The sequence below is a fragment of the Phocoena phocoena genome, chromosome 8 (genome assembly GCF_963924675.1).
Source record: "Phocoena phocoena chromosome 8, mPhoPho1.1, whole genome shotgun sequence".
Taxonomy (NCBI): domain Eukaryota; kingdom Metazoa; phylum Chordata; class Mammalia; order Artiodactyla; family Phocoenidae; genus Phocoena; species Phocoena phocoena.
The window spans coordinates 71,191,684-71,206,164 of record NC_089226.1 but is presented as its reverse complement, the minus strand read 5'-3'; the positions used below and the strand labels follow the sequence as shown (position 1 = coordinate 71,206,164).

The 14,481-nt window shown below is 45.4% G+C and overlaps 1 protein-coding gene across 2 annotated transcripts in view; it reads left to right on the top strand.

Annotated features, from left to right (window-relative positions):
• Positions 1 to 14,481, top strand: part of PLEKHA7 (pleckstrin homology domain containing A7) — a 209,812-nt gene that overhangs the window by 116,776 nt on the left and 78,555 nt on the right. For both annotated transcript variants that reach the window (XM_065882149.1, XM_065882148.1), the window contains exon 4: positions 9,467 to 9,550. In XM_065882149.1, coding sequence (XP_065738221.1) covers positions 9,467 to 9,550 — 84 coding nt within the window. The remainder of the gene's footprint in view (positions 1 to 9,466; positions 9,551 to 14,481) is intronic.

Here is a 14,481-nt window from a genome sequence, read left to right as displayed (position 1 = left end):
TAGGAGCAAGTGGCTGCTGGATTTGTAACACCTGGGGAGGCAGCGGCTCCAGAACCGAAATTGAAAGAGAACAGGCCGGCCAGGGGCCTCTGCTTCACCTCTGCAGGTGGCCGGACCCTCCCTCCCAGTCTGACCTGAACTGGGGTTTTCATAAGGCCCGGGCTGGGAAGACACAGCATGGAGCTCGAGGAGAGAGTGAGTGTGTCTGCCGCCTTTCCCAGCGAGAACAGAGCTGGAGAGCAGGTTAGTCCTATACTGGTTACTATTACTGGGATTCAGTTTGCCGTGATGTATTCTGATTCATGAAAGTCAAGTAATGACAAAGAAAGGGAGTTTTCGATGGGTTGGTTGGGAGCGTCTGCAGTTTAAAAAAAAGAAGAGCCCAATTTAATTGGGAATAAACAGGACAAAAGTATCATTAACTACACCTCCCCGATGTCATTACAAAGGATATTCTGTTGGCAAGTGAGACTGGGGAGGACAGCTGTTCTGCCTCCTTCCTTTGTGTTCTCAATTATGTGCAGTGTTGTTACATTTCAGTCTGTGGCTCCAGCAGTAGTCTGAGATGAACCTCAGTGTCTCAAGATGTTACAGCTGGAAGATCCCTAGAACATCACCTGGTCTAGCCTTCTCATTTTACACTTGAGGAACCTGACTTATTGAAGAGCATTAAAGAGAAGCATAAAACTGGGTGTTCTCTGAGGTCGAAAATGTTACCATGAAGTTTTAAAACTTCTGTAGAGTGTGTGTCCCTGGCTCAGCACAGCCTACTGGGAAGGCTGTTTTCTCTTGGGCTGCACTTTCTGAACCATGGGGCTCGACCCAGTGAGGGACAGAAGTGTGGCTGAAGGAAGGTGCTTATTGATCTGAAACTACTTTGCCTGGCAGGCGAGTTCTAAGTTTAAACAAGAGGCTGGGTGTTTTGCCTTAACTCAAAGGGAAGAAAAGGTGTTCTTGAGCCAGCTAATAATATGGGAGTTTGCAACATAGAAAAAGACAAAACAGCTCTGTTAGAGTGGAGTTTTAGAGCTAGCAAAAGAAAAATATAACAGACACTGAAGGTTGAGTGTCTGCCATAGGCCAGGCACATTATCGGTACTCTTTATAACAATCTTGCAGGGTTGGAATTGTCTCCTCTTTTTACAGATAAGGAAACCAACACTCAGAAAGGTCATTAACTCTTTCAAGGTCGGGTACCGCCAGCGTGCGGCAGAGCTGGGGTTTGAACTGCATGCAGCCTGTGTGACTGAATAGCCTGGGCTTCATGCTTTGAAGCCTGCGTGTGGCCTTGATGGAGAGTCTAAGCCCCTCATTGGACAGATGAGGAAACTAAGAGCCAGAGAGGTTGTGTATTTGCTCAGGGGTGTGAAACTAGTTGGTAGTAACAGAGCTGGTACCTCGGCTCCTGTTACATTGCTTCTCTGCCAACTTCCTTTAAAAAAAGAGTTAGGGGAGGGGAGGCTATCTGGGTTTGATTTCCTCATTCAGTCAGGAGTTTGGCTTTAGTCTTTTCATGGTTATTGAAGTCCTGTGGAGCCACAATTAAAACTTCCTATTAACCATCAATCCTAAGTATTGGAGCCCCATGTTGGGGCTTGGGGAGAAGAGAGGCTTGCAGTGTGGGTTACTGGGTCAGAAGAGGTAATTTATGAAATGAGCTGGCCACTGAGTGGAGAGCCTAGTGAAACATAGATCTTTTCAGATCATGATGGAAGATTTCGGTCTGTTAAATTCAGTGTTTGGAAAGGAGAGACCTCCCTCTTGCAAGATGTGAGAGCTTCCAGTTAACTCAGTTAATTCTGTGACTCCCTTGAGCCCAGCTCTGTCTGTGCCAGGCTCAGCCCCTTTTGGTACCTTTGGGCAAGGAGGACAGGTACTGACTGCCCCTCTGGGTGGTGAGTCTGAGGTTTGGCTGCATTTCAGTGTCTTTGCCTAGTTGGGTGTGTGAGTGAGTCAACTGTGGACAGCGTGGAAGTGGGGAAGGCCCTTCCTTGGTCTGCACCGTGCTCCCCAGGGCTGGTGGAGTCTCCTAGCCTGGGTGTAGGATCCTTTATCAGGGCCTGGGGGCCCCTGCCTCCCCAACTCTCTCTGGGGCATGTGTGATACTTGGGCTGCTGAAACCAGAAAATGAGAGCGGTTCTGCACAGCCTCTCCCTGAAGGTGGCGTGTGTCTGTGCTCAGGCTGTTCAGATAAAGGACTTCAAGTGCCTGCTCCATGGTATTGCTGTTCTGTGCTGCAGGAGATACATGAGAAATCAGTGAATGACTGCCCCCAGCCCTGTGGGAACTTAGGATCTTACTGGAGGTAGGGGGAGAGGGGGAGGAGAGCAAACACACATGAAACAGTAGAGAGTAATGTGAGAGCATATAGCCAGTCACCAAATTGTAGGTTTCACACCAAATACTCTCCAAGTTCACAAAAAGGAGATACAGGTGATGTTTGTATTATCCTCCTGTGTGTTTTTAATCACTCAGTAATTGCCTCTAGGGTGTTTGCATTCCATTCTTTGATTCTCTCTGCCAAGAGTACTACCTCTCCTTTGCAGCAGTGAGGGGGAGGGGAGTTGCAGGGGAGGGTTAATTTCTGCAAATTATATTGTAACACAGTTGGGAGAGAGCCAAGGATTAAGCATTCGTACTATGTTGGTGTCTGAGGCTTCCTTCCTCAGGTGGTAAGAGCAGAAGCCACTGCCTTTTGATGGCTTATGACCCTTGTTTTTGTCTGTTTGTGATCCAAGTCCAGACTTCAGTAGGGTTAGCTAGCCTATTTGGAGGCATGGCCTCGCTTTAAAGTAGGAGTCTCCTTCATCATTATTTCTCATTCATTCATTCAGCACATATCACAGAGCCAGACTCTGTTACAAGCTGATAATAGCAGTAAAAAGACAGGCAAGGTCCTTGCTCTCCTGGAATACACTGTTAGTTTGGGTTACTGATGATCAGCAAACACAGACATAAGTAAGAAAAATAACAGTAACAATTAAAATAGGGTGATGTTATATGAAGTGACTGGGAGCCTACTTCAGTGGGTGGTTGGGAAGGGCTCTGAGATGATAATTCTGCTGAGGTCTGAATGACAAGGAACCAGTTAGAGAGTACGGGGAAGAGCATCCAGTACAAAGGTTGTTAAGTAAGAGAGAGCTTGGTATTCAGGGAGCAGAAAGGAGACCGATGTGGCCAGAGCAGGATGGGGAAGGAGGAGAGTGGTGCAAGAAGAGGATGGAGCTAGGCAGGGGTCAGATCATCTAGGATCTTGTAAGCCAAGGTGAGGAGCTTGAATTTTACTCTATGTGTGATGTGGAGCTGTTGTAGGGTTGAAAGGAGGAGTGTGTGTGATCTAACTGACATTTTAAAAGATCCATCAGGCTTTTGATGAGGAGGGTGGGTGGTACAGAGGCCGGGGTGGAAGCAGGAGAGCAGTTAGGTGGCTGTTGTGATGACTGGTGTGCTGGCTGTAGACATGAAAAGAAGCGTATGAGTTCAGAGTGTGTTTTTGAGATGGAGGCAACAGGACTTGCGAACATATGATGTGTAGCGGTTAAGGTAAAGGAGTGGAGGATGACTCCTAGGTTGTTGGATAGCGATGCTGATAATGGACATAGGGAAACCTGGAGGAGGAGCATTGGATTTGGTGGGAGTGAGGGGAGGAGATTCATTCTATTTTTGCCCTGTTAAAATTTAGATGCCTGTTAGTCATTGCCATTGTCGAGACACAGCCAGGGGACTTCCCTGGTGGCGCAGTGGTTAAGAATCCGCCTGCCAATGTAGGGCACACGGGTTCGATCGTCCGGGAAGATCCTACATGCCACGGATCAGCTAAGCCCGTGTGCCGCAACTACTGAGCCTGTGCTCTAGAGCCCTCGAGCCACAACTACTGAAGCCTGCGCACCTAGAGCCCGCGTACTGCAACGAAGAGTAGCCCCCGCTCACTGCAACTAGAGAAAGCCCGTATGCAGCAACGAAGACCAAACACAACCAAAAAACAAATTAAAAAAAAAAAAAAAAAAGACACAGCCAGGTTCAACAAACATGAATTGAGTACCTTCTGTATGCTAGGCGTTGTGTGATGCCCTTTCATATATCCTCACAACAACCGGAAGGATATTATTATTTCCTATTTGCAAATGGAAGAAATGAGGCTCAGAGACCTGAGGTGGCTTGTTCTGGTTTGAACCCAGATCTTCTGACCCCAGGACTCTGGACTGACTTGTTGCCGAGGGTGGATATTGAAGGAGGCTAGTTAATACTGTGTTGGTGGCACTCACTTGGAGAGAGGACGGGGACCACATGTTGTCTCGCCAAGGCCCGATTCCCATGCTTCTGGAAGAAGGACCTGTCAGAGTAATGCCAGTGTGCAGCGAGTTGCTTGACATGTTCAAATAGTGCGAGCTCCAAAGACCGCTTCAGTAACGTCCTCAGCCCCCTTAGGAAATGCCACACGAATAGCGGCGACACTTTTTACTAAATGAGCAATTTTGTAAAAGTGTTAAGTAAAACAAAACAAAAGTTTCTTAAGAAGTGTTGGGGGAATGTAGAGATGCCATTTCGACTGTTGGCCGCTATCTCTTTACTCTGCAGCCCACATGGGAGCTGAAGGCGGGGAGGCAAGTTCTTGTGTTTTTGGAGTTTGGGTTATTAATTCGGGGACCTAACTAGGAGTATTAGTAGGTTACCTGCAACCTTGGCTTTCTGGAGACACTGGGATTCAGAACAAAGATAGTAAGTGCCGTAACAAGTCTGGAGGCAGTGCTGACTGTGGCTTGATGTCTGTAGGGTGACTCTTACAGCACTCTGAGAGCTGTATTGAGGAGCCAGAAGGTCCAGAGTGGCAGGTGCCACCAAGCATACCAATGAGAAGAGCCTTGATAGAGTCCCGCCGTGGGCTTCAAGGCCGATGCTTTCCTTACATTTTAAGTTGTCTCTTCTGCTCTTTATAGCAGGGGCCAGATAAGAGCTCGTGCTGGCAGAGCAGATCTGTCACACTCTCAGCATACCAATACCACCACTGTCAGAAAAGCAGATTTATCAGGCTGCTCCGACCTCCACTCTTGAGCACCATTCACATAACTCCAGAACTTCTTGCCATGCCAGAAACAATGGCTGTGCTAAGTAAATTGGAACCTTTATGTTTAACCAACCAGAGTCACTGTTCACGTTATAGTCAAAATCTGTATGAATGGAAGAATTAACCTTGCAAAAATGTTGCAAGAAACGGTAGGACTCATTTACATTTTGACTAGCCCTGTCTGTGGCTGTAGGTGGGTTCTTCCTTCTAGTGAGCTCAAATCAGTCTCCGGTTCTCCCTGGTCCTCGCTCTGTTCTCTTACCAAGTCCCTGTGTTGGCTGTCATACTTCTTTAGGGCCTAACCCAAGTCCTTCCAGCCCAGGGCTTGTGAAGACGTGCTTGTTTACGTGGATGGTTACCCATGGCCCGCCTGTATGGGGCTTGTCCTTCCCTGCCATCTTCCACCCGTGCTCCCTGGTCCTCTCACAGGTGAGACTGGCTGCCCTTCAACCTGGAGGGCTGCTCCTGGGAGGAAGAGTGGGATCTGAAAATACAGGCTAGGTTCTGCTCTACCTCATTTGCCGAGTTACTTTCTCAGTAGTCTGAAATGCAACAGAAGCTGTTGTATGGAGGAGAGAGAGTTTCTGTGCTCCATTGAAACCAGCCACCTGGCTCCCGGCCGGGTCACCTACATCACTGTCAGGGAGCAAGGTGGCAATTCAGGTTTAAGAACAGGTATTTCAGGGGATTTGTCTGTGCCTGCTAACTTCATCTTAAGATAGGGTCATAGGACATGAGATTCTTCATGGGTTTTAAAAAATCAAAAGTCAGGAAATGGGGCAGGCTGGGGGCTTTTGGGCTGAGGGGTTAAGGACAGCAGGAAAAGTCAGAGGACTTTGCAATCTCCCAATGGGTGGGGGAATCTAGCGTTCAATAGGCAACCTCCATTTGGTGAAGGTGAGCCTGGAGTGGTAGAAAGAGATCAGAAAGGTGGTGGGTGCAGGAACACAGGAGTTGACTGTTGTGGGCATGTCATTTCCCCTTTCTGGGCCTTTCCTCACCTGTGGCTTGATGTGACAAAACACAGCCTGCCCTGCTGGGTGTTTAGGCAGATTGAATGAAATAGTCCAAGGACCTAACTCTTCTTCCTTTGCCAAAAAGTGCTGAACCAGAAGCTCTGCCATTAGCAAGCTGGGCAAGTTTGATCAGAAACCATCGAATTTTAAGACCTCAGTATTCAGGAGGCATTACTACTTTTTAAAAATTTTATTTAATTATTATTTATTCGGCTGCATCGGGTCTTCATTGCTGCACGTGGGATCTTCGTTGCGGCACGTGGGATCTTTAGTTGCAGCGTGCAAACTCTTAGTTGTGGCATGTGGGATCTAGTTCCCTGACCATAGATCGAACCTGGGCCCCCTGCATTGGGAGCTCGAAGTCTTAGCCACTGGACCACCAGGGAAGTCCCCCAGGAGGCATTGCTTTGATTCATCTCTTTTCTCAATGTATTGAGTCCTTTTTTTTTTTTTTTAATTTAGTCTTCCAATAACATCCCGTGACCCACATCTTCATTTATTTTTACATAATATAGGAATAAAAATATCTGTGCTGCCTATCTCAGTGGGTACTTGGGAGGGTCAAATACAATAATGAATGTGACCACACTTAAAACTTCATGTAAATTCAGGAAATGGTGGTGATGGTGCTGTGGTTGATAACTGTTTTTAGCAAAAAGGGCAGCGTCCATATTAGGGTAGGAAGGTTGAGGAGCTGCCTCTAGGTCTGCTCAAATGACAGCTATATTTTTGTCCACTTAAAAAAACTATCTTTCTTCTAATGTTAGAATGTGAAAACCATCGCAGTGCCTACACCTTCCAGCTCAGGATTCATTTACCCGAGGCCCTGGGCTTCTTTAAGCTGGTACAAGTTGGGTGTGGGGAGCCCAGGAGTTGCTCTTCAGGTTGTACAGTGTATATGAAGGCATTGCTGGATGCGGGTTGCTGCTCCAAGCACATAGAAGATTTGCTCTTTGCTCACATCTACCAGAGATTCACCAGGTTGACCTTGGGATAGGACCAAAGGCTGTTTGGGGGCTACTGAGTGCCACACAGGTGGTATCATTCAGAAGTTTGGCCCTGGGCATAAGGGGAGGGAGAGGCAGTAGCAGTAGATGCTGCTGTTTTTCAGATGCCTTGACTTTAGGGACTTCTGATCTTGACCAGGAAGCTGCCAGCCCCACAGACTCCTAAGGGAAGGGGACGGCAGGTTAGCATGCAAAGAGCATCGAATTTAGAAATTGAAGACCTGGATTCATGGCCCAGTCTTATCACTTACTGACAAAGTTATCTTGAGCAAGTCTCTTAACCTCTCTGAGCCATTTCCTCATTCATAAAACAGGGGTCGACGGTGTTAATAGTTAAGATGTATAAGAAAAGCCTTTGTAGAGGTAATCGTGGCTAGGAATTATTGTTATTCCCATTATGAGCAGAGCATTTTTTTTTTTTTTCCTCTAGGTAGAAATGAGGCAGGCTTAGGTAGAATGTTTTCAGATTCCCTGGTGAATGGAGATGGCTAAAAGAAACTGGGTGCAAATAAAGCCTAACCCATGAACACAATGCAAGGATTTCTGAAATAGGTCTTATGGGGGCCTGCTTCTCATCCTTATCCGGACGCTCATTCCTCAACTCTATTTGTTTTGGGAAGAACAGTCTGCTGCCTGCCAGATGAGGTCATAGGATTCCAAGGGCTTTGCCTGGAGCCAGGAGCTGGGAATTCGGAGGCTGGCAGTGGTTGGGAGGGTTGAGGGCGTGCTAGGGGTGGTGTGCAGTTGCAGGGCCAGGGAGCAGACTGGCCTGATAGCTCTGCCTATTTCACTTAGGGCTTATTAGGATTCAGGCTGCTCAGATCTCAGTGCCAGCTTTACCCAGACACCAGACGCAGGACGCTCTGACAGCTCCAGGGCAGAGTAAGGCAAACTTTGTAGGCTTAGAGGTTTTTTTTTTTTTTTTTTTTTTTAACCTTTATGCTATGCTCATTTAAACCTACTAATCTCTGGGGTGAGTCAGGGCTCAGTTTGGGGATGGGGCTGATATCTTAACACTATCGAACTGAGATGATATGTTGACTCTGACAAGAAAAAGCATTTTAACCGTCTGTATAAGGAGCCTTAAAAAATGACCATGCCCTTTGATTTAGTAATGTTACTTCTGGGACTCTAACCCAAGGAAATAATTTGAATTGCAGAAAAAGCCCATATATGCAAAGATATATTGACTATAATAGTGGGGGTGGGGTAGGGGAAGCACCTAAAATGTCCAACATTAGAAGAATGTAAATCTTTCTAGAATGTAAGCACTGGGGGGTAAGGACTTTTTTGTTCACTCTGTATCTCTAGCACCTGAGGCAGTACCTGGCACACAGATGGCCAGTAAAAATTTTACATCTATATGATAAAACTATTTATTATTCACCTATTTCAAATGAAGACATCTTAATGACATAGGAAATTGTCTATGTTAATTGGATGTGAAAAAAGCAGGATACAGATTTCTAAATACAGTAAAATCATATTTTTTAAAATAAAATGATAAAAAAAAGAAAGCTAGGAAAGAGAAGAAACCCAGGTATATCTCTAGATGGTGAGATCATGGGTGACCTTTTTTCTTTCTATATTTTCTAAAATTTCTAAAACAACTATGATTTTGCGACTGAGAAAAACATTTTAACATAAATCATATTCTTTAAAGAATAGAAAAAGGAGGTTAGGTTAGTTTATTCGTGTGGATCAGAGCAGCAGCCTCTAGAGCCAACTCCTCCTTCCTTTCAAAGAACCAGGCAGCCTTTATGAATACACAAAACACCTACACACTTCGGTCGTGTCTGTCAACTCGGCGTGGAAGCTGATCCCTTCTCACTTCAAAAGGGTGATAGAAACTCCACAGTGTTGAAATTGTACAGGTCATGTTGCAGAGACATGCCCATACATTTATATCCCATCACTGAAGTGAAGACATTTTGCAGTAGGGAGAAGAATTTTAAGAAGATAGATTTTTCTGGGTGGATGTTAATTCTTAGGATTCTTTCCCTGGTTCATGGGTTTTGGAAGCTGTTGAAAGTGCCATCTGCTTTCCTTCATTCTTGTTTTCAGCTCGTGCCATCTTAAAGTAACTTTCGCTGAGTGAGTCAGTTTCTTGGAGTTAGCCCTTCATGGACTGTCTCTCTAAGATACAGTGCTGTCTTGGAGGCAAGACTTGCCTAGAATTGAAATCCCCACGTCGTAGGTGAGCTTTGGTGCCTGAGCTGGACGTTTTTGGTTTTTCAGTGCAGCTGGCTTCTGGAGTGGTCTTACCCTGGGAGGAGTCTGTGTTGACCAGGGGTCCTCAGACATTAATGACCTATTGTTGTGTCTGTGAGCCTTTCCATTCACAGGATTTCTCATTCATTATCTCTCTTTCTCTTTAGCCATAACCAGCAGACCACAGCCTTCAGGCATCCTGTGAGTGGGCAGTTTTCTCCAGAAAATAGCGAATTTATTCTTCAAGAAGAGTAAGTACATTTGTATATTCTCCTTTTCCAGGCACAGCTTGGGAGCTTAAAGGCATTTGCTTAAAACAAAGCTTGTTGGACTGTTTTCTCTCTCAGACGTAGGGGCTTGATGTGGATTGTTTGATTCAAGGTGAAACTCGAGAATTTCGTTTGTCAGTCTCTAGACTTCTTTCAGCGGGTAGATGTGGAAGTGGGGAGATGATATGGGGATGTGCTGTGATGGTTATTGTCAGAGCCTCTTCATAGCTCCCTTTCCCCGAATGATCCCTTTCCCCTCAAGCGTCACCTAACACACTAGCTGTGCTCTGAGAGGACCCACTCACCTGTTGTGAGAGTACCTTAAATCAGCCTCAGGTCCAGCTGAACCAACCTCCTGAGGAGGCCTCATATAGGAGCCCAAAGCCAGGGCTTAGAAGAGAGGAGGGCTGGTGGCACCCATTGTCCCTGAACATTTTGAATCCTTTCTGCTTGCTTTCCCTAACACGGGCACCGTCTTGCCCCTCAGTCCCATTTCACCAGGGCCTCTGGGGTGCTCAGAGGTAGTTTGTACCACCCAGGGCTTGTCTGCTTAAAAATGCATGTACAGCCCACGCATACATTTTGGGGAGGTGTCCTCCCAAAAATGAAGGCAGAGAAATGTGTGCAAGTGTCTGTGTTCCCTTCTGATCATTTGAGATAGTTCTGTTTGAAGGAAACAATTCTGTCTGAGAAACTAAGAGACGTTGGCTTTAAGCGTTTTTCTTTTTTTCTTTAAAAAAAATACACACACATACATATAATATATGTATAATGTGTGTGTGTGTGTGTATATATATATAATTTTTTTTTGGCCGCAATACACGGCTTGTGGGATCTTAGTTCCATGACCAGGGATTGAACCCAATCCCTCGGCAGTGAAAATGCAGAGTCCTAGCCACTGGACCGCCAAGGAATTCCCAAGCGTTTTTTTTTCTCCCTTCAAATCATTTTTCTTCTGTTCAATCACCTAGATATGTTCAAATATAATCTTAAATTATCAGTATTTATATTTTTACAGCATTCCCCTTTCTCAGTACTTAAACTTTTAAACTAACACGGAAAATTTCAAACATATACAAAAGTAGAGAGATACAGTAATAAATCCAATATATTCATTACCCATCTTCAACAGTTTCCAAAACATGGCTGATTTTATTTTATCTGTACCCTCCCCCTCACCCCTGGATTATTTTGAAGCAAATTCCGAACATATTATTTCATCTCAATAATGTTTTCAACTTAGAATCATTATCCAACAGAACTTTTAAAACTAGAAATCTGTAATTATGATCATACTGACATTCCTTGCATGTTTACTCTGTGCTGGGGATTTTATATGCATATCTCATTTAATACAATAATCCTGAGAGGTAGACCATCATCACCATCTTAGAGACGAAGATACTAAGACCCAAAGAAGTCACGTCACTTGCTCAAAGTTGCCTGGCTAGAAGTAGAAAAGCCAGGATGCCATCCCAGCCTGATCTCTTTTTGGTCAGGTCTAACCCTTGCCCTAGTCAGAAGCTGTTTGCTCAGTTATTTTGGTGCTCGCGGCCCACAGGACATGACAGCCAGACTGTGGGGCTTGTGAGGGGTTGGGGGGTGTTTGACTTTGAAAGCATTAATACTATTAGAGAAAGAGGGGATGCAAGGTAAAGATTGTCTTGTCTCCTACATTGAAAAAGACCTGCTGTGTAAAGGCAAAGCCAGAATGTGGATTCTCCGAATTCCAGGTTGGAATGAGTTTGTTTATAGAATCCTGAAGGTTAGAAGCTCTTGGGAGGTTATTGAGTTCAGCCCCCCTCCTTAAGCATCCAGGAGACATGGGCGCCTGTCATTATTAAAGGTCTGGATGTAGAATCCATCAGAACATTTAGCTTGAGAAGTTACCAACTTTAATAAGAGCTTCTGGAGAAATGCACACTTTCCATCACTAAACACCTCTGTCACACACATCCTTTTTCTCATTGTTAACAGAAGACTTTATCCCTTGACCACTTCTGAGAAGGTAGCCTCTTTATCCTACCAAGATATCTCTGCAGCTAATCTCAATTCCATCCAGTTTCCAAGGAAAAGATATTCCTTCTTTGCAAGGGTCACTTTTTCCCTCTGGATCCCGTTTCCTGAATGTCATAAGGGGTGCTTGCTCATTTCAGATGATGGGTACAATTATATGGCCAGACATTTCTTGAAGCAGACAGAATGTGCTTTAGGCGTTGAGAGGAAGGGATGATTCCTATGAACTGATGTGGTAATTGCTGCACTTATTCATTGAATACTTAGTCAGTGCCTACATGTGTCAGGGGCTATGCCAGACTCTGCAGTTACAGCAGCAAACAAGACAAATGTGGTCCTGTCTGTGAAGAGCTTACGGTTGAGTAGGGAAGATAATTAAACACGATATCACAAATGTGATAAATGTTCAGGATAGAGGGAACATAGGGTTCAATGGGAGTTGATAAAAGAGAGTTCTAACCTGGCTCAGGGATTGTGGAAGGCCTCTCCATGCTGGGAAAGGATGTTGTTTAAATTGAGACCTGTCCAGTCAAGGTGAACAACTTGTGCAAAGACGGAGAGGGGAGAGCATGGGGAATCTATACTAGTTGAGTTAGAATGGAAAACGAAGAGCACAAAGTGGATTCTGGAGATACTTGGGAGGTAAAATTGACAGGACTTGGTGATTGATTGGCTGTGATGGGGACGAAAGAGAGGGAAGACTTTCTTGAAGTGTCTGGCCCTAAACTGGAGGAAGGGGTAAGATTTAGATAAGAGAAGAGAAGTGTGCACGAGTGTGAGGGTCATTCACAGCTGAGGGAAGTGTGACCAGCCTTGGCAAGAAGACTGACATTCCACTTCCCAGAACTTCTGCCGCTAGTGTCCTTGTCCCCATGGTGAGCCACAGCTGCCTCCCGCCTCTGCAGGAGACCCTCCAACACTAGCAGAAATAAGGCATTACCCTATACATCCACCAGAGGGCAGACAGCGGAAGCAAGAAGAACTACAATCCTGCAGCCTGGGGAATGAGAACCACATTCACAGAAAGATAGATAAAATGAAAAGGCAGAGGACTATGTACCAGATGAAGGAGCAAGATAAAACCCCAGAAAAACAACTCAATAAAGTGGAGATAGGCAGCCTTCCAGAAGACTGACATGTAATGGAGGTTTGTGAAGGAGAGATAAGGTTGGAGAGGGAGGTTGCAGCCAATTATCCAAATTGCTTCCTCTATCCAAATAGACTTGGCTTTTCCTCCAGGTAAATCCTGGGGGAGCTCCGGAGGGTGAGTGAGGCATGATTTGCCTTCCCAGAAACCATTTTTAAAAACTGTGCTAAGGAATATGATTTCCACTTTGTTCCCTTAGAGGAGCTTAATTTTGTTGTGTAGTGTGTTATGTGGTGAGAAAAAAAAGGCTGAGATGACCGTTCGTGTCTTTATATCAGCTCTCAGATTAATGTGTTGGGTAGAAAAAGGAAAACTGGCTCTTTTCTTTTCCTTCTCCAAAAGTCTGTTACGGTCACATTGACTCCTCTCGCCAGAGCCTCTGCCTCGGTTTCACCACTTCTAGAGCGGTGGTTCTCAAAGTGTGGTCTCTGAACCAGCATCCCCTGGGAACTTGTTAGGGATGCAGTTCTCAAGCCCCACCCCAGATCTACTGAATCAGAGATTCTGGAGGTAGGACCCCCATAAACCGTGTTTTAACAAGCCTTCAGGTGATTCTGATTCTGGTAAGAGTTTGAGAACCACTGATTTACACAGCCTGCTGTTCCCATCGCCCTCCTGAATTACTCCCAGATTCTTCTATTTATCCTTAAGTCTCCTCCAGATAACCCATCATTCTTTGGGCTGCAGTGGTAATCTCAGATGGATTTTAGTCAGATAATCTTGGGATTCCTTATCCTGTGAGGAGAAAAAAAAAATTCTCCATGGTGACTTCCTTTAGAGCGTTACTGATGTGAACAGATAACCCATCTCCCGCACTGCTGGCAGGTGGGGCTCACCTGAGCTGTTCGGTGTACCAGGTGCATGCCCATCAAAAGATTGTTTCCCATCTTACTGATTAGAAGCATGGAGAAGAGAAATAATGTGAAAGCTGTGATCTGGTGGATCTAGAGGACATAAACTCTGAATGTTCTAGTTTCTGTTTCAGTAATACAGGTTCAGTCAGGATAGTCTAGGGTCTGCCCTGGTAATAACAACGACAAATAAAATCTCAGTGACTTAGAACAATTAAGGTTCTCACTTTTGCCCCATGTGTCCATCATAGGTCCCCTGAGGGGTTCAGCTCTGTCACCTTTACTGAAGGACCTGCATCTCTGTGCTTCCATGATTGCCAAAGGCCAGAAAAGGGAAACTTGGTGAATTGTGCACCGGCTCTTTCACTCACATCTCATTGGCTAAAGCGAGTCACATGACCACTCCTAACTCCAAGGGGGCAGGGAAGTGCTTTTCTACCAGGCATCTGGGGAGGAAATCAGAAATATTTGTTGGTCAACACTAATGACTACACTTAATAACCCACAGTGCAGATTTATTAAGGGAAGCAGGACCTTTTGAGACTGTCGCTGACGAGCATCTTCTGTTGCATGACTAGCGTTTGTTTTTTCATTTCACCTTTTCTGTTATGCTACTGAGTTCTTTGTTAGAACCCCCAAGGCAGGTGGGTATCAGTCAACAGGTCCTGCAGCCTTGACTCCCAGGGGAGACCCCTGCATACCCAAGCCAACGGGCATGTGGAAATCCCTCTTGGAAGAGCTGATATAAGCCCAGGCTGCATTAATAAAAATATAATGTGTAGAGAAAGGGGGAGAATAGTTCTGGTATACCATGGTGTTTGTGGACTACTTCATTAATTCATTCTGAGTTTATGGAGCCCCAGGGACATGCCAAGCCCCAGACGCTCTGATCTGGGTAC